The sequence below is a fragment of the Camellia sinensis genome, chromosome 3 (genome assembly GCF_055761805.1).
Source record: "Camellia sinensis isolate YWXY chromosome 3, ASM5576180v1, whole genome shotgun sequence".
NCBI lineage: Eukaryota > Viridiplantae > Streptophyta > Magnoliopsida > Ericales > Theaceae > Camellia > Camellia sinensis.
The window spans coordinates 45735201-45759590 of record NC_138963.1 but is presented as its reverse complement, the minus strand read 5'-3'; the positions used below and the strand labels follow the sequence as shown (position 1 = coordinate 45759590).

The following is a 24390-nucleotide window of genomic DNA, read 5'->3' as shown; positions in this document are numbered from 1 at the left end:
CAGTGTTGTGAGCTCGAGCGTAGGGTTGGGAGCTCGAGCGGAGGCCTGGTTCTGCAAAAGTGCTGGGCGAGTGCATTCTGCGCTCGAGCGGGAGGTTGGCCGCTCGAGCGGAAGTCTGTGAGTGGCCGCTCGAGCGGGGTGTTTTACGCTCGAGCGGAAGACTGGGTTTAAGTCCCGAAATTGTGACTTTTCAAATCACTTTTTCACTTTCTCTTCTCTCTCTTACTTTTCCAAAATCACCATTGTTGAGCCTCTCACTCTAGACTCTACCTTCTCTCTAGGTTTTGATCTAGTAGGAGTGATTTACTCACCTTTGGCCTTTACAAAAAACTTGTTGATCGTCGAGGGCTTCATTTTAATCTGAAAATCTCGGGTTTTGGAGCACGTTGGGTTTTGTCGTCTTCTCCTTTGGGACTCCGAATTTGAGGTAGGGATAACCTACTCCTCTCTATGGGTTTTGTCTTTAAATTTTGGTATTTTGAGATGTTGGGCTTGGTTTGGTAAATTTGTGAAAGTTTGGGGCTTTTGTGTAATTTTACAAAAGTTGGGGTTTTATTCATAATAAACCTAGATGCATGTTTGGCATAGAAAAATAGAATGATTGTTGAATCATTGATGAAAATGGGACCTAAGGGTTGAAATGGTAATTATGGAAAATGGCCTAATTACATTGTTTAATTAATTGGGATAATTAATTGTTGAGAAACGAGGAAATGAAATGTTGATTGAATATCCATTTGTGCATTTATTTTCTGTTTTAGAAATAACTGCTTTGGGCTATCGGTGGAGGATAGTCGAGATTGTTGTGGACAATGCATGATGATTAGGTAAACGGAAACTAATCAATGGAATGTGTCATGGAACTTGACGGTTGATAGAATACATTAATTGTGTGTATTGTGTGATTGTATATAGAACCAATGTGTTTATATACGTTATGTGTAGAGGAGGAGATAGGGGATGTACTCCGCGGTTTAGGGGAAGATAGGGGATGTACCTCTAAATCGGATAGGTATTGGGAGGAGATAGGGGATGAACTCCGTAGACAGAGCTCATATGCTTGTCTAGAGAAGTGAAGATAGAGCTCATATGCTTATCTTTGTGAAGTGTGGATACAGCTTGTATGCTTATCTGTGGATATTGTTGATATACATATCTGTTGTAGAATGTGGATACAGCTTGTATGCTTATCTGTGGATATTGTTGATATACATATCTGTTGTAGAATGTGGATACAGCTTGTATGCTTATCTGTGGATATTGTTGATATATATATCTGTTGAAAATGTGGATATAGCTTTTATGCTTATCTGAATGTGAGATATAGTTTTTATACATATCTGTGGAAATGATGATAGAGCTAGCATGCTTATCTGTTGAAAAAGGGAAAATGAAAAGTAATTGGGACTTGTAAGTCGTTGACATAAATATGTAATTTATGTGATTGTATCAGTGTTGACCAACTATCAATTGCTAATGTTTTAGTCATTGTCCATGGTTGGTTTAGTGTATTTCTACTGGGCTGTAGCTCACCCTATATGGGAATATCATTTTCAGGTATAGGAAGCATGCCACCTCCAAGGACTTAGCTGGGAGGCTAGTGGCGGGCATAGTTTTGTCGTTTTACTTTTGATGTATTACATGTAACTTCAAGCCAAGGGCTTAATGTGTAAACGAGTTAGAACTCTTTGTTGTAACCAAGTGTTAACTTGGAAAGCTGTAAGCCCGTAGGGCATTTTGTTATGAGGTTAACATGTAATATTTATTTAATGAAACTCAATGAAATAAAGGAATGTGGTTAGTTTATATGTAAATGCTTGTCTTATCTGATGGGTTTAATGTTATTATTTTGAGGGCGTTACAACTATAAACCATCTCTTCTATTTCGCACTGAAGCTCCTCTATTCTCTCTCACATTTAAGCCGTTTGCGCATGCAAACATTATTATCTAAGAAGACATTTTGTGCAAAACTACTATTCTTTCTCACAGTAAACCCCACTCCACAAAAGAAAATAATAATAATAATAATAATTAAACAAGGAAACAAAATACAAGAAATCTAGGCTATTGTGACAAAATTTGGTGACGAAATTTTTTTTTGTCTTAAAATTTAACCTAAAGATGACAAAATATTAATTTTTTCGTTTGTTTTAATTTTTCTCAAACGTATAGGAGACGAAAAAAAATTTGTCTACAAAATTCAGCCGCCAATTTCGTTTGTATTGGTGTGAATTATTTTAGTTCATTGGAGACGAACATTTTTGTCACAAAATATATATATATATATATATTGCAACGAACGTAATTCGGTCACCAATAAATTCCCTACCTATTAAACGATGCCGTTGCATATTTCCATTTATTAGGCGACAAATATATTTTTGTCTAGGAATGATAAGTTATGGAAGACGAAAATATTTCGTCACCAATAAACACTCCATCATGTAAACGATGGCGTTTCATCTTTTTATTAAATGGGCGACAAATAGATTTTTGTTTTGGAAGAATAAGTTGTGGGAGATGAAAATATTTCGTCACTAATAAATTCTAATTGATTGCGCGACGAATATATTTTTCGTCTCATAAGGTTATGTTGTGGAAGACAAAAATATTTCGTCATCAATAATAAATTCACTATTCTTGTATTTAAGGAGGCAAAAATATTTTATCACTAATTATTTCTCTTTATTAATATGCTATGGTTTTGTGTTTCGGAGCACTGAAACCGTGACCCCAAGAGACACACTCTGACCCTTATCACTCATTTTCATGTGCACGGACACTCAAGTCGTGACCCAAGAAGACACTTCCTACAAACCCTCATCTCGCTCTCGCACTTGAGCCTACTCCTTTCTCACAAGTATTGAAGTCGTGAAGCAAGAAGACACTCTGTAAACCATTTCTTCTATTTTCGCACTAAAGCCCCTCTTATATGTCTCACACTTAAGCCCTTCATGCATGCCAGTATTGAAACTATTATCCAAGAAGGCACCCTATGCAAAACCGATTATTCTTTCTCATAGTAAAGGCACCTCTTGCATAAGCACTTTTTCTTATTATCTGAACCAACTGTACCCTTTCCGTCTAGAACACCCATTTTAGAAAAATCGCAAGTCAAAACCCCTCTCCATCAAAAAAAAAAAAAAAAAAAGAAAAAAGAAAAAAAGAAAAAGGAAAGGAAAAAAAAATATAATTAATGTAGCTATTTTTTGTGAGAAAAAAAAATAGAGAAAAAATTAATAATAATTTTTTAATTTTCAAAATTAATAGAAAACATTACCTTGTTTAGTATGGAGTTTTCAATAATTAATTTGTAATTTTTAATCTATATTTTTTTAGTGAACATTTTTTAATATTATAATTTTTTTTCTTTTTAAATCCCTTTAATTTAGATGAGGGAAAATTACAGAAGTTGTCCTGGTACTTTGGTCCTTGATATAAATGGTATGTGCCATATCTATATCTATATCTATCTATCTATCTATATCTGTCTATAAGGAAAATGTAGTTTAACACTTACAAGCCTTGTGGGAGCTTCAATATCTCAATCTTAATTTTCTAAATTTTTGATTTTTAAAAAAAAAAAACTCAGCATTTATTGACTTCTTTCAACCCACTTTTTGACTTCTCTCATATTTACTCCTAACATCCATTTCAACTTCTCTCATATATTATGACTAGTAATGAGATTGTTAAATTATTTTTTATAAAAAAATCTTTAAAAAAAATAATTTGTGTATTAAAAAAATATTTAAAACAAACATAAATTCTTATTAAATCTATCTATCTATCTATCTATCTATCTATCTATCTATCATCTATATCTATACTATATATTAAGTAAAATGGGGCTTTTAACCCCCAAGGCCTGTGGGAACTTCAATATCCCAATCTGAATTTTCTAAATTTTTTATTAAAAAAAAATACTCAGCATTTATTGATTTTGTCAAAATTTTCTAATCAGCATTTATTAACTTCTCAATCCACATGTCTTTCCACATGCTTGCATTTATTGATTTGGTCAAAATCTCCTTATCAGCATTTAAAATCCCCTCATACAAATAATTATAGATACAATTCGTGTATAGTTACTACAGTACCCTTTTCAACTTCTCCCATACACTATGATTAGTGATAAGATTGTTAAATTATTTTTATAAAAAAATCTTAAAAAACATAATTTATATATTAAAAAAAATATAAAACAAATATAAATATTTATTATTATCCCGTACATAGCACGGGTGATAGGCTAATATTATATAAGGAAAATGAGGTTTTTAATTTACAAGCCTTGTGGGAGCTCCAATATCACAATCTTAATTTTCTAGAAAAAAGAGGTTTTTAACTTACAAGCCTTGTGGGAGCTCCAATATTCCAATCTTAATTTTCTAAATTTTTGATTTAAAAAAAAAACTCAGTATTTATTGACTTCTCCCAACTTACTTTTTAACTTCTCCCATACCTACTCCTACACTCTTTTCAACTTCTCCCATACACTATGGCTAGTGACGGGATTGTTAAATTATTTAAAAAAAAAAATCTTAAAAAAAAATTTATATATTAAAAACATATTTAAAACAAACATAAATTCTTATTAAATATATCTGTCTATCTATACTATATATTAAGCAAAGGGGGGTTTTAACCCCCCAAGGCCTGTGAGAGTTTCAATTTCCCAATCTGAATTTTCTAAATTTTTTATTAAAAAAAAAAACTCACAATTTATTGATTTGGTCAAAATCCCCTTATCAGCATTTATTAACTTTTTTCAATTCACCTGTCTTTCCACATGCCTGCATTTATTGGTCAAAAATGCTAGAGGCCCCAAAAATTCTACCAAAAGTTTTACCAAATGTCTCACATGGGTGTGGGACCCACATGGGACCCACATTGTGTGGGTTCCACACCCATGTGAGACATTTGGTAAAACTTTTGGTAGAATATTTGGGGTCTCTAGCATTACTCTTTATTGATTTGGTCAAAATCTCCTGATCAGCATTTAAAATTCCCTCATACAAACAATTATAAATATAATCCGTGTATAGTTACTGCAGTACATTATTTTTCAACTTCTCCCATACACTATGACTAGTGATGAAATTGTTATTTTTATAAAAAATCTTAAAAAACATAATTTATATATTAAAAAAAATTTAAAATAAATATAAATATTTATAATTATCCCATGCATAGCACGGGTTATACGCTAATTACTTCATTATTCAAAAAACTATAATCTGAACCGCAGGAGTACTCCAATCAGATCGAACAATACATAAAACAAATCGCGACTTCCATTAAACGGTTTAGATTCATCCATGAAATTCATTTCAACTCGCCTCTTGAGAAAGCGAGACTGCACCGTAACATCTGAACCCCAGTAACACCTGATCCACTCAAAATTCACCCACTAAGAAAAGAATAATGCTTGGGACCCCCTTTTGGGGGTCACCCCCTCACCCCCTTTGCCACGTGGCAGGAGGTGATTGGTGGAGCAGGAAAAAAAAGAAAAAGAAAAAGAAAAGGTAACCAATGAGAGAGAGAGGGGGTCAAAGGGGGTGGGGGGAAAAGAGGGATGAATCATTACTCCTAAGAAAAACCCGCGCAATTTTGAACTTTATTATTCACTCTCCTCTTCTTCTCTCCCCCCAAATTCCAAAAATATCAGGAGAGAGAGAGAGAGAGAGAGAGAGAGAGAGAGAGAGAGAGAGAATGAAGGGTTCAGTGGCGAGACACTTGACAGTTCAGAAGCTAGGGCATGTTTCTTTCAAGCCTCTCCAACAACAATCCTCCTTCTCTATCTCTTTATCTGATTCGTTCCGCTTCCAGAGTCTCCTTGAATCCGAAGCTCAATCCGCAGATTCACTAATTCCTTCTTCATCACCGCCTCTCGATATCGACATTGATTCCAATGTAGACGACAAAGATTTCATTCTCAGTCAGGATTTCTTTTGGTAACTTCTAATTTCTTATCATTGGATTCCAATTTCAAGCATGTTCAAAAGATTTCAAATTAGGATGTCTTGATTGCTCAATTTAATAACTAAAATTTACTACAATCGCGAAAACCATGCATTTGATTTTGGGTTCTCTCTAGTGATCTAATGTAAATTATACTGAATTGCAATGCCCAATATTCAATTAAAGGATGCATCTTGAAGAGTAAAGATAACTCTTCCGACTTTTTGTTTTTGATTTTTTGCTTTTATGAATGCAGCACTCCTGATTATATCACTCCGGACGGTCAATATATATCAAACAGTTTGGATTGCAACAAGGTGATCTTTGAAGAGTGACCGTTAATGTTGTTCGAAATCTGGATTTTGCTACTGATTTGCTAATGTTTTTGATTGCTAATGTTTATTTTTTTGCAGAACATTGCTTGTCCCAAGTCACCAGAGATTGTTGTGGTGTGCTTGAGCTTTAATTTCTATCATGGGTAGTTCAATTGAAAGAATATCATATCATGTATATGACTAGAATTAAATTTACAAATGGATTTAAGTAAAGATGCAGTTATATTGCTTGTGGCTGTGGTCTCCAACTGACCTTGATCTTATGATGGATATGATGAGGGATGATAATGATGGCCTATCTTACAGTACTCCATACCCTTTAGGGCCCGTTTGTTTTCAGAGGTAGAATGGAGGTGATTCATAGTGAGACGGTTGTTAGTGAACGGATTGATAGTGAGGGGATTAATAGTGAGTAATTGTTAAATTATTTTTATATAAAATAATAAAAAATATAAAAAATTAAACATTAATATTTTTTTAAAAAATTCCTAATATATAAAAAATAAAAAAATTTATAATCCTCTCACTATTTTTCTAATACCATCTCTACCTCCTCCTTCCCAATCCCCCTTCCAAGGCCTTTACTAATACTAAGGGATTAGAAGTCCCCTCTCCATCTCTCAAAACAAACACCCCATATAGTAGTCTCACCTCACTATCAATCCTAATTTCCTCCCTATAACCCCAAACAAACGGGGCCTTAGAGTGAAGCATAATGGTAGGAAAGCAGCATATGATCATAAAAAAAAAAAAAAAATCATTATTGTCATTTAATGTCATTTCATTTCACCTCAAATTCATTTTTGTCTTTATTCTCGTGTCAACTTGGGTCATTATTTCCATTTCGTGTTATATAATTTCATTCATTTATCGTTCCCTTTTTTCTTTCTTTCTTTCTTCTTCGGTTGTTTTTTCCATTTAGTGTTATATAATTTCATTTAATTTCCATGTCATTTTTGTCTTTCTTCCCATGTCAACTTGGGCCCTTTTTTGCCCTCTTCCTGTTCTGGCTATTCTATCGACCTGAATCAAATCATGCCCTTGTAGTAGGTGCTAATGCAAGCTTTAATGAAAAGCATTCATATTTTATTGGAATTTTTTTCTTGTACCACCATGCATTCATCTTAACAACTTTGCTTCCACAATTCACCCACACTTTTTTTTGATGGTTATGTTATTTGTTATGTTTTTTTTTTTTTTTGAACACCGGAAATGTTATGTTATTTGTTGACCACCAAGTATTCTGTAAGCATGGCAACTAAATGTTTGTCTCAAAAATTCCCACTCATGTTGGTTGGTATTTTATGATCAAAGTCCATTTAGAGGCACTTTTTCTGCTCCCTCTTTCTGAAGTTAAAGTAGCAAAATAGATCTGGGCACAATAAATCTTTTGATGGAACTGGTGATAGGCATTTGCACTTGCTCATTTCTTACTGCTAGAGTTTTTAATATTGATCAGCTTCCTTTTCACCTCAGCACTTTACAATCCACGTGCATTAATTATTACTACATGATCTATTGTATTTTCATGTACTGCTCTGATTTTTAATGTCCTGCATGACTTTTTTTCCTCTGATTTTCAGATGGTTTTAATTTATCTTGCCATGAACAAGTTGTAGAACTTGCCAAAGATACTTTTGGAACAGATGAAATCAATACAGAGAAAGCAATAGGAACTGAACCTCAAAAGAATCATAGTTATGTTTCACCGTCTGCAGTAGCTTTACGTTGTCGAGTTATGCCTCCTCCATGCATAAAAAACCTATACCAAAAGGATGCTTCAGAAACTGATATAGATCCTTTTGGCAATCAAAGGTCAAAGTGTGCAGGTACAAGCTTGGTGGGTTCTTTAAAATTTGTTCTTTTGTTTGGGGAACCTTCTTCTTGAAATGCATTGCGAAATAGCCATTATTGTTCTGGGTATTGTTTATATAATAATCCTACACTTTTTGAAATGATATAATCTAGCTGCTATTTTAGCATTGGGAAGTCATGTTTTTAGAAAATAGGCTGGACTTGGCATCTCATATTATGCAACTTTTAGGAGAACATAGTAAGTCAAAGACATGCTTTAAATCCTAAATCATAGGCCATTTATTTTCCTGTTACTTTCCATTGACAGAGTTGTGATGAGGGCTTTTAGGGGGGCAAGGGTAGGTAGGATTCAACATGGTTTTGTTGTTTTTGTCAGAATACTTATTTCGTTGACTTTGCCTAACCTCATCAAGTTTCACTCCGTAGGTATTTTTCCTACCATTATTGGTGGAGATGGCCTTTCACGCTATTGGACAGATTTTCATGAAATTGAGGTACATTTCAATTTGCAGCAAATTCTTAGATTTTGCAGATGCAATATTTGTGCGTAATCCACATTTTCAGGCTTCTGGCACTTGTGTAATTTTCTGTTAATCTGATTTTACGTCCTTTTCAACTTCTTTCGTACACTATGGTTATTAATGTGATTGTTAAATTATTTTATAAACCAATCTTAATTTCCTAAATTTTTTATCTTAAAAGGAAAAAAAACTCGGCATTGATTGACTTCTCTCATACCTACTCTTACACCATTTTCAACTTCTCCCGTATGCTATGGTTATTGATGGGATTTTCAAATTATTTTTATAAAAAAATTATAAAAAATAATTTGTGTATTAAAAAAATATCTAAAACAAATATAAATTCTTATTAAATCTATCTATCTATATATATATATATATTATAAATAAAATGGGGTTTCTAGCCACAAGTCTTGGGAGGGAAATTTGAAACGTGGAGGCAAGAATTGAAATTTTTTTGCGACAAAAAAATTTGGCCGCCGATTGTTAAACGACGTTGTTTTGTACTAGGAAAACAGAAAAAAAAATTAAAAAAAGCCCTAATCTCCCCTCTGTCTCTAGCTCACTCTCTGTGTCTCTCTATGTTGGTCTGCCCTCTCTCTCTCTCTGTGTTCTCTCTCTCAATCAGTGCCTACTCTCTCTAGCTCACCGAAGTCCCTCACCACCGTTACTCACGTCTGTCGCATATCGCCGGAGTTTGATGCACAAAAATAATTTTTAAAAAGCACAAAAATAATTTTCTCTAGCTCACCAAAAATAATTTTTTCTTTTTGGAGCTCATAAATAATTTTAAAAAATATTAAACATTTCATGATGCACAAAAATCCAGTCGTTAAAAATTACACTTTTCACGATACACAAAAAACCAACTGTTTAAAATATTTCACTTTTCATAGCACGCAATTATTGTCGTAAAATGTATGACCAAAAAAAAAATAGTCATGCTGTAGAGCTCTAATTAGAGCTGCTACAGTGCAGCTCTAATGAGCTGTCCACCCATTAAAAAAAAAAAAAGCAGTGAAGTAAAAGACAAAAAATAGAGAAAAAAAAGACAAATTAATGCTCTATTAGAGGTCTATTTTTAGAGGTCTAAATCATTTTTTTAAAAAAAATAGCGGCAAAATAAAAATTTTGGGAGCCAAGCACCAAAAAAAAAATAAAAATAAAATCTAAAGCTTAAGTCCCTAATTCATTCTCACACCCAACCCTGCCCGTGTCTCTCTCTCTCTCTCGCAGTGGCGACCACACCGACGTGTGCAGTACCCCCTTCGGCGTCTAGGTAACCCTCCTCTCATGTCCTCTCATTCTCTTCTATCGCTCTCGCAGACGCTCACAATCTCTCTCTCGTAGACCGGCGTTTGTAGATCTCCCAACCCTCTCACTCTCTCGTAGACGTATATTGAGGTCGGAGATCCTTCTAGATTATTTGGATTTGTCGGAGTTTGATCGGCCTCCGGTGGGACATTTGTTGGACGAGAAAGTTATCATCTCGGAAATACGATGAAATGGGTTACATTGTTTAAAGATTTCAAAGAATAAGTCGGGTCTTTGTCAGCCTCCTTTCTCTTCTTCTTCATCTTCCTCGTCTATTAACCAAGACAACAATGTCACTTCAACCACACAAGTCTCATCTGCATCTTCATCGTCTTCAAGGTTTGTTTTATCATACTATCTAATTATTAATGTGTTTTATGTTCTCTTGTAATGCCCTAAATTCAATTTTACTGAATGATTTATACTGGGTTTTGTATAATAGTGTGTTGTTGGGAGATGTTTGAATCTGCAAGTGTTTGATTAATTTACTCACTGATTAGAACAAAGCTATCAACTGAAAAGTGTTAGGGGTTTCTAATAGATGAAAAGGCATGAAAAGGGGGAATAAAGCGAAAATGAGGGTGTTTGGGTTTCTAACTTCAATTATCCACTAAAGTTCGTAAGGACTTTTAATTAACTTGAGTTTATAAATTTCATTATCAAGTAGTGGTTTCTTATTAAGTAAAAATTCGTGATTTATGATGAAGCTCTGGTGCATTGCATTTTGAATTTCGTTTTGAGTCAGCATGAAGTTCAATGTGACTCATGTAACTTTGTTTTCTGAATTGATTCAAACATTCTAATTTGCTATATTTTTTGTTAAAAAGGCTTCGTGATTGATAGTTTGATTTGAATTTCTGATGCATTGTGTTTGTTTTTGTATTGCTGTTTGTTATCTACTTCATTAGGCGTAGTTGATTTCTATATTGCTCTGTTTAATTCTGATTTCAAGCTTTGTATTGCTGTGCATTGCTTCTCTACACTCTCTACCAGCAGGTTTGATTTTCTTTTAATTTGATCCTGTGTTGTATGATATCAAATTTGTGTCTCAATTTGGTTGAATTGTTGTAGGAGCTGTATGTGTTTGTATGGGAAATGATGGGTTTAATTTCTGTTATTTAGATATTAATTTGTGTCTCAATTTGGTTGAATTGTTTTTTGTTTCACTGTCAAATCAAACCAAAGCAAGCTTGGTGTCCATATCAAGTGGGTTTTGTTATTGCTTTTGAGTAATAATGATTTTTTTAATGGCATTGAATTGGATGTCTGTTTGGTTTTCTTTGTACTTTTTTACAGCATTTTTGTTCAAAATTACTTTGTAGGCGACTCTAAATTGAGCCTATTTAAGAAAAGCAAAAAACCAATTCTAGGGGCCACAACTTCACTGGTTTGAAACCTTTTCAGTGTTTGGTAAAGCATTTTAGAAGTACATATGCCAACCTTTACTCGACAAAAATTCCCAAAACCTGGTTAAAATCCAACCAAGTTGGCTGGTTTTTCAAAATTTTTGATAAATTAATGAAAGTGTCTGGTCCATTTTTTAGATTACCCAAAGCAAAGTATATAATGAAATTGAAATGTTTTTCATTCTTAATTTTAAGAAATGAATGACTATCATTTTCCATTTATTTGAGCATTGTCATGTTTGTTTTATCTTATGAAATTCTTCTCAAAAGTTCCCTCTCATAAAAAGGTAAGATCACTTCTGTCACAACTCAAATAAATTTTCCCTTCTAATTTCTATTTAGCAAGCATATCACTTAAGTGAAAGTATAAAAAGGTTACTTGAAATCTGATCATGAGTTGTCTTGAAGAAATAATGATTATGCAAAATTCCTGATATTATGCCATTATGAATTTCCTAACAAACTTGCATCCTCTTCTATTTATCATTTCATTTTGAATAATCGAAGTTAATGTGAACTTCAAATATGAACTTGATTTGCAATTTTGAGTTCATGTTGTTTTCTTTGTCTTCTTTGTCAGAATCTACTATTGGATGCCAAAAGAAAGCTTGGTGAAATTTTATCTGCATTTGAATTTTTGGATAGCAACTCAATGGATCTGGTAAATTTTATCTACTGGATATGGATACAGATATTTGAACTAAAAAATCTTTCTTTTATTTGCATTACATTATTTAACTGCATTAGAGAGAGATTCTTCAAAATTAGAAGGTTTAAGATTAGTAGGACCAATATCAGTCAGAAACATGGGCCTTGTTTGGTTTGTGTTTGTAGAATAATTTTTGAGATAAAAAGTACGAAAACTTGTTTGGTTTGCCTTTTTTCAGAAATGGTTTTAGAAAATTGTTTTGGAGAGAGTTTTAAAAAAAGTGATTGATTTGATGTGTATGAGAGTGAGAGAGTGATTTTGGAAAGTAGGTAATCAAACAAAATTTTGAGATTTTTTTTGAAAAAATTTGTTTGGTTTGATTACTCTTGAAAATTTATTTGTAGAGAATTTTTTCCAAAAATTTTTCTGAAAAACAAACCAAACAAGGCCATGATTTTGGTAAAGAAAAAATAGTTAGAAATGCTGGAGATTGTTAAGAGGCCAAAGGTTGGAATTCTTGATATCTAGTCTCAAGTTCTTGCCTACAGAATCAGAGTATGTCTTCAACTAGTTCGTACATTTTGTTGATTATACCCTAATGATGCTCTGATACATTTTAGAGTATGCCCTTCAACTAGTGCTAGTCTCAAGTTCTGAGCATAACTGAGTACAATACATAAATAGTGTGCCTAGCATTGTCAATCCTAATGAATCTTATGACAAGTAAGCTATTTACTGATAATGCATTGTTTATCTGCTCAAATTAGTTCCCTTTCTATTTTTCGTTTTCTTTTTTAGAAAACTCTATTTTGTCATCTTAATTTTTTTGAAGAATTTTGGTCTAGTCAACATTAGCTCCTTGGTCCTCAATTAAAGAAAAGTTTCTTGCATGCCCCTTTCTTTATAAGATTCAAGTCATAAAATAAAGAAATAGAAAAGACCAAGTGATAGGGATTGTAAAGGCATTGGATGACCAATAAATTAAGGAAGAATTTTCAACCTTGGTTATCCTTATGCCTGATTGAAGCTTTGTTATGGTCTTTGATTAGCAATTTTATCAGCTGAAATAGCATATCATTATTTTGTGATGTCCAAGTTCAACCTTGCCCATGGCACTTCGTCTAGCTTGTGTTTCCTGTTATTTTACAGAATGCATTGCCTTATTGTATCACTTTACTATGGCTGATGTGTTGATGTTTTTGGATTCTAAAATTCATTTTCATGCCTCCAGAGAGAAGCTTGAGGCCTTCCTACTTCGTTCAATGGAAGGTGGTTTGATATCTAATGGTGTTCTAGCCCAAGACATAATCCAACCCTTTTGGTGTATTTGTGAGGTTCTTCTACTTTACATGTTCGTTTGTATTTGCAAGTCTTTCTTTATCAGTATAGGGAGAGAATGGTATGTTGGACATGCATAACTTGATTATTAGAATTTTAATATTCATATAAATGGCTTTCACTCTATATTGTGCTCTCATTTGTTGTAATTTCTCTCTCACCTCTCACTGGATATATCTTAGAGTCATAACTTGATAAGTATTCATGTAAAATTGACTTCTCCTTCTCCATGTTGAACAATTTATTTATATGCCATTTAGGATTCGGTGTTGAACAATTTATTTATATGATTTATTATATGTAATATTTGACTATATATACATATATATCTATATATATGATTGTAGGGTTTTTTTTTTTTTTTTTTTTTTTTTTTTTTTTTTTTTTGCGACGGTAAGATGGTCGCTAATACATTGTAGGAATTTTTTTTAACTTTTTTGCGACGGCAAAAATATTAATCGCTATAAGTAGGTTAGGCGGTCGCAAATAGTTTGCGATTGCTGTTTGCGGTCGCAAAAAGTATTTGCTACCCCCGCATTTGCGACCCTCATTTGCCGTCGCATGGTTCGTCGCAAAAAGTCTTTTGCGACTGTTTTTCTATTATTTGTGACGGCTTGTAGCGGTTGCAAAAAGTGTTTTTTTTAGTAGTGCCATACACATAAATATATATATTTAATCATGATTTGACGGCTAATTTTTAAATTTCTCCCAACCCCCAAGCCTTACCCTCATAATAACATTTTAATGCATTAAAAACAAGCATAAAAAAAATTCCTTGAAAAGTCCAACACATATGAATTCCTTAAAAAGTCCAACACATATGATTATTATCAAAATATTAAATTTTAATATAATAAAAAAAAGAGAAGACATTTAATTCCTTGAAAAGTCTAATACATATGATTATTATCAAAATATTAAACTTTAATATAATATAAAAAAGAAAAAAAAAGAAGACATTTATAATAAAAAAAATTTAAAAATCACAATTCACATATATAGATAATTGTAAACATAATCCGTGCATAGCACGAGTGTTATGCTAGTTGATCAGTAATGGGAAAGGAAACTCTCTAAGTTTGTGGCAAATTTTTATCGAGGTAATTTGTAGATTTAGAGAGCACTAGTCATGAGTTAAGTGAAAGCTAATTTGATATACTTTGATCAAGGGATTTTATGTTGTCTATTTTTAATATGTTTACTATTTTGCAATTTTGAATTTTTACATCAGATCTGCTACTTTTGTTTATGTTTTGCATTGCCTTGCAAAGTAATTATGAAATGTGATTTATGGTCTCCGCTTTGATTAGGTGTAGCAAATTCATTATTTGTTAGGTGCGGGCATGAGAAGCACTCCTTATGCTAGTACAGAGACTTTACATAACTTTTGGTTATTTTTCCTAGCAGTCAATTTTAGGTAGCAGCAGTTAACAGAAAAAGTATCCCCAAAAAGGAATGTATGAACCTAATTTACTATGTGTGTGTACCACATGTAACGCCCTCAAAATAATAACATTAAACCCATCAGATAAGACAAGCATTTACATATAAACTAACCACATTCCTTTATTTCATTGAGTTTCATTAAATAAATATTACATGTTAACCTCATAACAAAATGCCCTACGGGCTTACAGCTTTCCAAGTTAACACTTGGTTACAACAAAGAGTTCTAACTCGTTTACACATTAAGCCCTTGGCTTGAAGTTACATGTAATACATCAAAAGTAAAACGACAACACTATGCCCACCTGTAGACACCCCATTTTTGACCGTCCTCAAGACTTGGACGTCACCGTTTGAACACTCGGTGATTATCCATGTTTGTGTTCGTTTGGAGTTCCCGGAGGTCTCGGCTCGCGCGCCCCGCCTCAGGATCCCCGAACTCGACCGTTTAGTGTCTGGTTTTGCACCAAACACTTGCATCTTGCCTTTGAGAGGCAGAGTGGGGCTTGTAGACCATCCCCACCCTTCACCGGCAGTGGCTAGATGCCACCGGCTAGTTTTTGCTGCCACCGGCAATTTAGTTTGCCGGTCGGCACTATTTGTTGCCGGTCAGCACTTTTTTGTGCCGGTCGGCACTTTGTTTGGCCAAGATGGCATTTTTTGCCGGCCGATTGCTGTTCATCTGCTTTTGCAGATATTTTTGGACAGCTGTATAACTTTTGCTCCCCTCCATACACGTGTATGGAGGGATCTCCCTCTTGCAAAGCTTGTTTGGTAAGCTTTACAAGAGGCTTATAGAGAGGACTCTCTCTAAGGCAAAAAGGGAGAGGCTTAGACATTTTTGAGAGAGAAAAGACAGAGGAGAGCTCTGGTTTTTCTAGGGTTAGGGTTAGATATACACTTTCTATCTCTATTTCCCTCTCATTTTGCACACTAGGTGTTTTGTGCCTTACTATTGCACACAAACACCTAGTGTTTCACCTTCCTCTTGGAGCTGAGGTTCCAAAGAGTGTGTTTTGAGATTTTGGTGTTAGATTCAAGCTCAAGAAGGCCATTGGAGCACCATTGTTGAAGAGGACTACAAGGGTAAGAAACTAGTCCCTTTTTTCCCTTATTTTCGCTTTGATTTTATACCTATCTTAGAGCTGTTTTTGTGCTTGTTGTATAACATAAAAAAGTTCTGTTTTTAGGCCCTCTTTATTGTTTATTAAGAGTGTTTTGTTGTTTGAGGGGTGTTGACCACCCTTAGGCCTCAAAAGGCCTCATTTTGAGCCATTTTGTGCTAGCTCCGGGATTTTGGTGTTGAGGTCTCTTCACCACTGAAATCTTGAGGGATTTCAGTGGTGAAGATGATCCTTTGAAGTCCCAAGAAGGAGAGGGCCACCCCCTCTCCTTGTTGTCCTTGAAAAGGGCACATTTTGGCCTTCCTAAGGAAGCCTATGCTTGAGTGTGTGTTGAGCATGTTTGGTTTGTTTTTCATGCTTATATATCCATGATATAACATGATTTAAAGTTGGTTTTGGAACCTTATGCATGTTTAGCATAGTTGCCATGTAATGCCATGTTTGTGCCTTAACATGATCTAGGTTGTTAGCCTTAGTTGGAGCATGTTTTAGGCTTGCATTTGTGAAGATTATGTGCTTATTTTGCCATGCTTTAGCTCTGTCCATAGTCGTTTGGGCCGATCTTTGCATGCCTTATATGGCTCCTTTGCATTTAGGCTTGTTGGCTTTGAGTATGTGCATGTGTAGCATGCCATCTTTGCATGAATTTGATGAATTGGGATCATCTTGCATGCTACTTCAGTCCCATTTCCATGCTCGTTTGATTGCCTCGCATGCCTCTTTAATGCTTTGAAAGCATGTGTTGCAATGCTCCATGTTTTGGCCATGGTATATGCCTTTGTATTTGGGCCATTTAGATGCCATCTAAGGGGTCCTTTAGGTTTGTTTTAACATGCTAAACCTCTGATTTTGGTCTCTCTTTGTATGCCTTGTTTGGTCTTGCTTAGTGTAGTTCAATGCCTCATTGATTTGCTTTGAACGCTTAGGCCTTTCGGTGCATGTTTTGGCTTGATTTATAACTTGATTTGGCATCATTTTATAAACATAATTTTAGGGTTCATGTTGCATGCTAATTAGTCCATGATCCCTCTTTTCAAGTGTGCTTGAATGTTGTTTGATTCATGCTTAAGTGTTGGTCCTTATGTGCATGTGTGTGTGCATGCCATTTAGCCCTCACCTCTTAGCACATTGGCTACTGTTTTAGGCCTTTTTTTTAGAGCCGCCTAATTCATGTTTAAGTCCATCTTTGCACTCATTTGTATTGCCATATGCATGCTTGTATGCTTGCATGAGTTGATTGCCATGCCATGTTGCATTCCTAGCTTGTATGCCTAGGTTGTATTGCATTTCGCATGCATGCCTTGTTCCTTGAATTGGTGATAGGAATTGGGCCTTATTTGTTTGATTGGTGTGCATACATTTGAAATCAAAGATGCATACTCGGTTCTTTGGGCCACCATGCATGGAAATGCATGATTGGTGGTCCAAGAACCGAGGCACATGTCCCTTTGAGTCATCACAATGATAAGAGACATGGTTGATGCATACATGCCTTGAAATATGCTGCCATGCCTTGTTTTGCCCTTTGTTGCTGTGAGTTGCAGGTTCTGCAGGAATACTCTGCCGACCGGCAGTGTAATGTGCCGACCGGCACATTTTTCTCTGCCGACAGACCCTATTTTGTGCCGATGGCTATACTACACTGCCGGTGGAAGTTTCATTCAGCCGGTGATGATACCCTCTGTCCAAGGATGTAGTCCTGAGGCTTTGACAGCCTCCAGAGGAGGAAAGGAAGGAAAACAGAGGCAGCTTGCGCATGGTGGCACGCTTCCCGAGGCATTTTTTTGCTTTAATTAATTAGTTAATTTGTTAATTAGTTAATTTGTAATATTAATTAGCTTGTGTAGTTAATTAATTTGTAACATTTATTCGGTCCCTCCGAGCGAGGGCAAATCTGTAATAAGTGTGCGTGAGTGTGTGTATGTCTTCCAACCTCACGTCTTTCTTCCCTTTTATTTACCTGCTTTGATGGTTAGTAATAGGGCACGTCTAATTTAGCACACCTTATGCTATGCATGTGTGCATCCATGCATTTGTATTACATGCATTAGGCTCGGTACATCATGCTAATTGCATCAATACTTCAATTTTCAAACTGAATACGTGATAATTGTGCATTTTCACATGACATATCTAGGATTAGCCGAGCCTATCTTAGCGACATTTTGTATGCGATGCATTAGGCACTTCACATGGACTTGGATCATGCATGTTTGCTAACAAGTTCTTTGTTTTGGCACGGAGTACTATGTAAGTATTTCTGCTTTAGCATATCGCATGAGTGTGAATGTTGCCATGACAGCGTGCTTAACATGTGGCTAGATGCTTATGTGTTAAACTGTTTTGAATGCCTGTGGGTGAAGGTTGGGTTGTTTGAGTTGGAAAAACTCGTTGAAATCCGTGTTTTAGCCTACTTGCGAGTAGCAAATTCCAAAGCATTTTCAAACCGAACGGATATGCAATGTTTATTTCCAAATTAGGCAATCTAGTCTATACTTGTTTGCTGCGCGCATAACATAGTAATTCTAGGCTAATAAATGGAATAAGAACACATAAAGTTTTCAAAAACGGATATCACGGTTAGTAGAGGCCGGTCTTCGGACCGGGCGAAAGGGGGTGCTCATAGCTGACCTTCCCCGATCGTACCCAAGCTCCCGAGCCGAGACAACTCCGGTGATGACGGACATGTGGCCTTCGGCACCGAGTCAGGGTTTCCTAAATTCTCCCATTTTAAAATATTTAGGTGGCGACTCTGTATCTGGCAAAGCAGTCCATGTTTGGCACTACTTTCAAAAAAATCTGTTTTTCTCAAAACGATTTGCCAGATTTGGACTCTTTGGTTCAGATTAAGAACCGTGACACAAATCGAGTCCGAACTGTAGCGCGAGGCCCCCACGCGGGCGCTGTTACAGTTTCTGGCGACTCTGCTGGGGAGTTTGGGAGAGCTTGACTTGAACTCGTGATATCCTGTTTTGATTTCATTTATGTGTTTCTTTGCATTGCATGTGCATTGGTGCGCCTAGGAACACGGTGTTTGCCATCTGCCATTCCTGAACGGTTTGCCGGAGGCTTGTCTTGTCAAGGCATGTCCATAAGGCTGACCGGCTATGGGCTCTGACAGTATGGGAACGCAAACCTCGGTTTTACCGGGGCACCCCTTTTCGACCATTCGACCTAGTGCATATTCGGATCCATAGTGACCATTCCAAGCTAGGACAGGTTGCTTACCCGATGCTAAGTTGTTTGAAACTGCTGTGTGCATAGTAAAACCCTAGCTCCTGACAAAATAGGACAGGGAAACCCTACCCCAACATAGGGGTGTTTTGGCTCTCTCTTATTTGCTATGTGCTTTTAGAGTGTACCTCTACAGGAATGCATATGCCAGTTTGCAAGTTTGAGTATCAAACCTGGGGACACCAGTATCAGTATCAGTTGTGAGAATCAGTTATCCGCGGGTATCGGTTCAGTTTTCGGGAACAGTAATTTCTGGGAACAGTGATCAGTAGAAGGGAACAGTTGTTTAGCTACACCCGTGTTTGATCAGTTTGGGCTGAAATGCTGTTTGTTTTTCCTTTCAGTTCAGAGAGTCGCAGAGTTGAAACAGAATAGCCAGTGTCCCCCTTTGCTGAGGCAAGATTTATGGCGGCACAAAGTTCAGAAGAAATTATGGTTATGGCAGCTGTATCGGAGCAGGGGACCGCTCCGCAGAGTGAGGCCAATATCAGTATGTCATACCCGCCCAGGTCGCCCGTTGTGCATCCGGTTTGGGCTCCCCAGTTATACTAGGCTCGTGAGCCCACCACCTTCGAATTGATGGGGATGATAGGCGATCTCCAAAGGTCTGTGGCAGACCTCGCCTATGGAATGTCGGCTTCACCGCCAGCGGCACCGTATGCCGGGAATTTTGTACCACAGGAGCCCCCGCTACTGGGGCGGATTGTGATAGAGCTCAGCCAGCCAGAGGTAACTTCCGGCTATAGCCACGACATGTCAGCACCAACCCAGGCCCTCGATCAGGCTGAGGCCAGGGGAAAGGACGCGGCAAAGGTAGACGCCGGCCCCATTGAACAACTGCTGTGGGCAGTCGAGGCTCTGAAGGCCAGAGGGATGAACAAGCAACAAACATCTGCAATAGTGACCAAAGCTATAGATGATGCTTTCCCCGCTCCAACCAAAGGCGGTTCAAGCCAGGCAGAAAACCGGGATGGGCCCCGTCATGCCCAGACAGTTCCTGTTGTTCCCAACCCTGCACCGGGAAAGGTTCAAAAAGCCAAGGCAGCGCCAGCCGATCCTTTCACCAGCGCATCTGGCAAGAATCCTCAAACTGCAAAGTACCTGCCCCGAGGGCGCAGGGTCTTTCACGACCTCCACATGCCTTTGTCTAGGGCATTGTTAATATTGGCGAAGAATGGGCATCTTAAGCCTTTGGAGCCCCGGCCGCTCCCGAAGAATCTCCCCGCCACCCATGATGCTACCTTGTACTGCGCGTACCATCAGCAGTCCGGTCACAGTACCGATGGATGTTCCCGCCTTCGTCATGAAGTGCAGGATTTGATCGATAACAAGGTTATCCTACCACCCACCTCAGGCAAGCCCGTTACCACCCAGTTGCTGGATTTCGAGGGCTCAGATACTGCGAGTATGTAAAGTGAATTGCCTGCGGGCAACATTTGGTGTGTTTTTGAAGCGTCTGGCACGCATTTTTGAGCATCGGTGAGACCGAGTTTTGTAAATCCTAGCTTGGATGTCGAGTCAGTCTTTTGTTTTGAGTCTGTCTCTTTGTTTTGAGTCAGTCTTTTTTGCTTAAGGGTCTGTCTTGTTGTATCGAGTCAGTCCCCGTTGTATATAATACTAGGTGATTCTGGGGTTGTTGTCCCGAACGCCATTTTGTTATTATTTGTTTTTGTTTTGAGTCTGTTTCTGCCGAGGGGCCAGTCGCACCAACAAAGCCGATTGAAACAGCTGTTGCTATCTCAACCTTCATGCTTGCTTTCAGCATAAGGACCAGAGAATTTGAATGGGCTGACAGTACATCTCGCCTGCTCTCCTGCGCGCCAAACTCATAGCATTAACCTAAGTTTTTCAAAAAAAAAAACTTTTGAACACTGCGGTGATGAAAACGAAGGGGAAGGAATTCCTCGGGTTTTGCAAAATTTTGATCATTTTGAGAGAAAGAGAGGCGTGCTAAGCCTTTTTATGAATGAAATCATGCTTGTCGGCGTGAGTACTGAGAAGGACCCTGGCCTGATCCAGATTGGTTCCACACTATCTTCGGCGCGAGCGATTCGTCGCTTTCTTAAAAACTTTCAAAAGCAAATGTTTTACGCAGCCCTGCGAAGGCCTGTGTGGAATCACTCTTGAGATTGCGCAGCCTAGGATCGCTCTCAGTCTCAAGATTCAACCTATTTGTTTTCCGAATTTGAACCCGTTCAGAATGTTCAGAAAGTTCAACGGACAAACGCCATGAAAGGCCCGCGTGGCCGGTTTCGAAACAGCCCTCGAGCAGAAGGCACCAAGGCCGAATCAGAAGGAGTAGATCTCGCCGGAAGAAGCTCGTAGAGTAACCCTGATGGATTCTCCGCAAATCAGTTCAACAGCCGTTCTCCTGGACACAGAGAGGCTTCAATTCAATTTCAAAAAAGAAACCATTTGGCATGGACTTGCTATACTTTTACCCTTGAGAGGCTCGCTGGGCCGAAAACCCGGAAGGGCGACCCAGGCAAAAGTTAGAGCAAGAGAAAAATACAAAAAGAAAGATTGAAAAAAAAAAAAGCAAGAAAAGAAAAAAAGAAAAGAAAAAGAAACGAACAAAAGAAAATGAAAAGAAGCTCGCAAGGTCGAAAACCCGCATTGGGCGCCTTGGCAAAAGTGAGAGCCAAACAAAGTGAAGGTTAAAATACCCGAGTGGACCTTAACCGGAACTACGTAAGGCTTGATTCCCATGTTTGGGATACGTAGGCAACTTCATCATGAAGTCCAGCCCCCAACGCTTTCATAAGCGTCCCAGTCCATGCAATGGTTTCGACTTCGAAGTCCAGTGGCCAACGCCCTCCAAAGGCGACTGTGTCCATATATTTGTTGTGACCGTCTTCGTCATCGCAGTGTCCAAGAGCTCGACCACCGCCAATGAAGACTGTCTGCGGATTGCTGCGGCACCATCCCAAACAAGGGGCAACTTTCCGTTGCCACAAGCCGTCGTGAGACGCCATTCAAACTAGGGGCGACCTTCCGTTGCCTCCCACTCCCTTCAAACCAGGGGCAATTTTCCATTGCCTCCAATCCGAGGTTGCGCGTCTCAAAGGGTAAGTTCCATGCTTGTTGAGCATCAGCTGTTTGAAAAATAGTTTTTGAAATTTTTTACTGAGGTTGACTATTTTCTCGAAAACTATTTCATTTTCCAAAACTGGACCATTGTCTTGGATCCAAAAAGGAAAACTTTCAGTGCTTGCAGCTTGACTTGCATGCCTTTCAAATCAAAAATCGAACGAGTACGTTAATCCGACTCTCATTTTGATCAAAACTATTTTAGTAGAAAGCAAAAACAAAAAATGGTTAAAATGATGAACTGGGGGCACAGTTGAGCCAGGCGTTCTGTCTTTTCCCCGTCACCGACGTACTTGCCAGAAGAGCGCTCTGCCCGCCAGAAGAAATAGCGGTGAGCTAACGGCATCGGGCGTGAACCCGCAACTTCCTGTTCATCCATCAATCACCCTGGGGAGGGATGAAAAATGAGAGATTGAAGAATAGAGAGGTGTAAGTTGAGAGAAAAGTGAGGAAAAGGGTTTTGAGAGAAAATCCGAGCTTGAGAGCCGAGTGATGTGAGAATCACAAATCAGAAAAAGTGGGAAACAATACCCAGTTTGAACTGGCTCCTCGTGGTCCGAGGTCCCCCATCTTCGTTTGCGCGTCTGTGTGTCGTGTCTCTTTCATTTGACGGTCTCGTCTTTTGTTTTGAGTCTCTCCCGAGCATGTCTCGTTGTGTTTAGGTCGTGTACCTTTATTTGAGTCCTTTCCGCTGTGTTCAGTGGTAGGCTCGATATCCCGGTTTGAAAAACCCTCATTTGATTTCAAAAATCATTTATGCTCAGAATGCTGTGCCATTCTCTACATTCGAGCGTGTTTCGACTCCAACCGATTCCGTCTTTGAGCTCCGTCTTGTCAGATTGGGCTGTTTGTTTGGAATTTGCTGTGTGCATGATGAACCGAATGCTGTACTAAGGGCTGTATACAGATTAATCCCCAACAGAGTAAGGGTCGTGTGTCAAGAATCAGGCAGTGGGTTGCTTGGGTTATTTTGCTGTTGGCTGTTTAAGTTATCTGATTATTACAGTGCAAGTGTTCAATTTTCAGACAACCAATCAATTCCATTTACATTGAGGTGTAACATGATGAGATGCGATGCAATGCATGAAATGTGTAAATGTAAACACTTTTTCAGATAAAAAGTCTGTTTCATTTCACTATCTTTTCAAATGTACAAGCTTTGAAAACAAAATCTGCCTGTGGCAGTACAAGGTAATCTATCTACCAACAAAAAGAAAAGTACAAAGAGGAAAAGATAGCAAAAATCTGCATCTGTGTCAAGCACTCCGAAGGGCCGTCAGTCTGTCCTGGTCCTCTTCCTGGACGAGGGTCCAGGAGCATCAACAGCGTCGTCATCAGAGCCCGAGCTAGAACCGTCTCCGGTCTCCTCCTCCGATGACCCTGCCTCCGCCTCTGACTCCTCGTCGTCGTCGTCGTCCGGAACTAGAGCTCGCGAGCTACTCCCGACGTGAGTCCGCCCTCCCCTAGTGCGGGGAAATATCCTGCCCTCCTCGTCTCTCCCCCGAGTAGGGACAGAAGGTCTAGCTGGAGCACCTCCTGCCATAGGAATCTGGAAAGGAGGCTGAAAAAGTACACAAAAGTGAAATGCATCAGTATACTGTAGACAGTTTATCAGTGCAGAATGCAACGTCGAGTACAGTGTATGAATGCCGTGAGCAGTTTAGCAATGCAGAATGCAGTGTGTGAGTACAGTGTATGAATGCCGTGAGTAGTTTATCAGTGCAGAATGCAATATGTGAGTACAGGGTATGAATGCCGTGAGCAGTTTATCAGTATAGAGTACAGTGCAGAATGCAGTGTATGCAGTGTATCAGATGCTGTGAGATCAGTGTATCAGGTGTTGTGCCGTGCGTCAGATTATGTAAAGCAGAGTATGAATGGTTTGAGGCCAGTGTCAGAGGGACATACCGGTATGCTGTAGACAGCCAGGAGGTCAAATGTCCGCTGGAGCATCCCCATCATCGAGGCATTCATCGCCAACGACTGACGGGTGTACTCAGAAGAAGCCTGCAAAAGTGTCAGATACATTAGTATTCTGTGGAATATCAAGTAAACTGAAATGAAATGACTGTACGAAGTGCAGTGATACATACCGGCGGAAGGTCGGGGATGTCAGTGAACTCATGCCCAGCCGGTGGAGGGGCGAAGGGGAT

General features: G+C 38.0%; 1 protein-coding gene across 4 annotated transcripts in view; it reads left to right on the top strand.

The window, feature by feature from the left end:
• The first annotated feature begins 7170 nt into the window (after positions 1-7170).
• The window catches only part of LOC145822514 (wee1-like protein kinase), a 37423-nt gene continuing 20203 nt past the window's right edge, over positions 7171-24390 (top strand). The window contains exons 1-4 of one of the 4 annotated variants that reach the window (XM_082919676.1): positions 7171-8129; positions 8542-8609; positions 11937-12017; positions 13237-13486. In XM_082919676.1, the coding sequence (XP_082775802.1) occupies positions 8039-8129; positions 8542-8609; positions 11937-12017; positions 13237-13248 (252 nt within the window). In that variant the 5' untranslated portion in view covers positions 7171-8038 and the 3' untranslated portion in view covers positions 13249-13486. Of the gene's footprint in view, positions 8141-8541; positions 8610-11936; positions 12018-13236; positions 13487-24390 lie in introns of those variants that run through there. The other 3 variants (XR_014363857.1, XR_014363856.1, XR_014363858.1) reach the window with 3 other exon arrangements.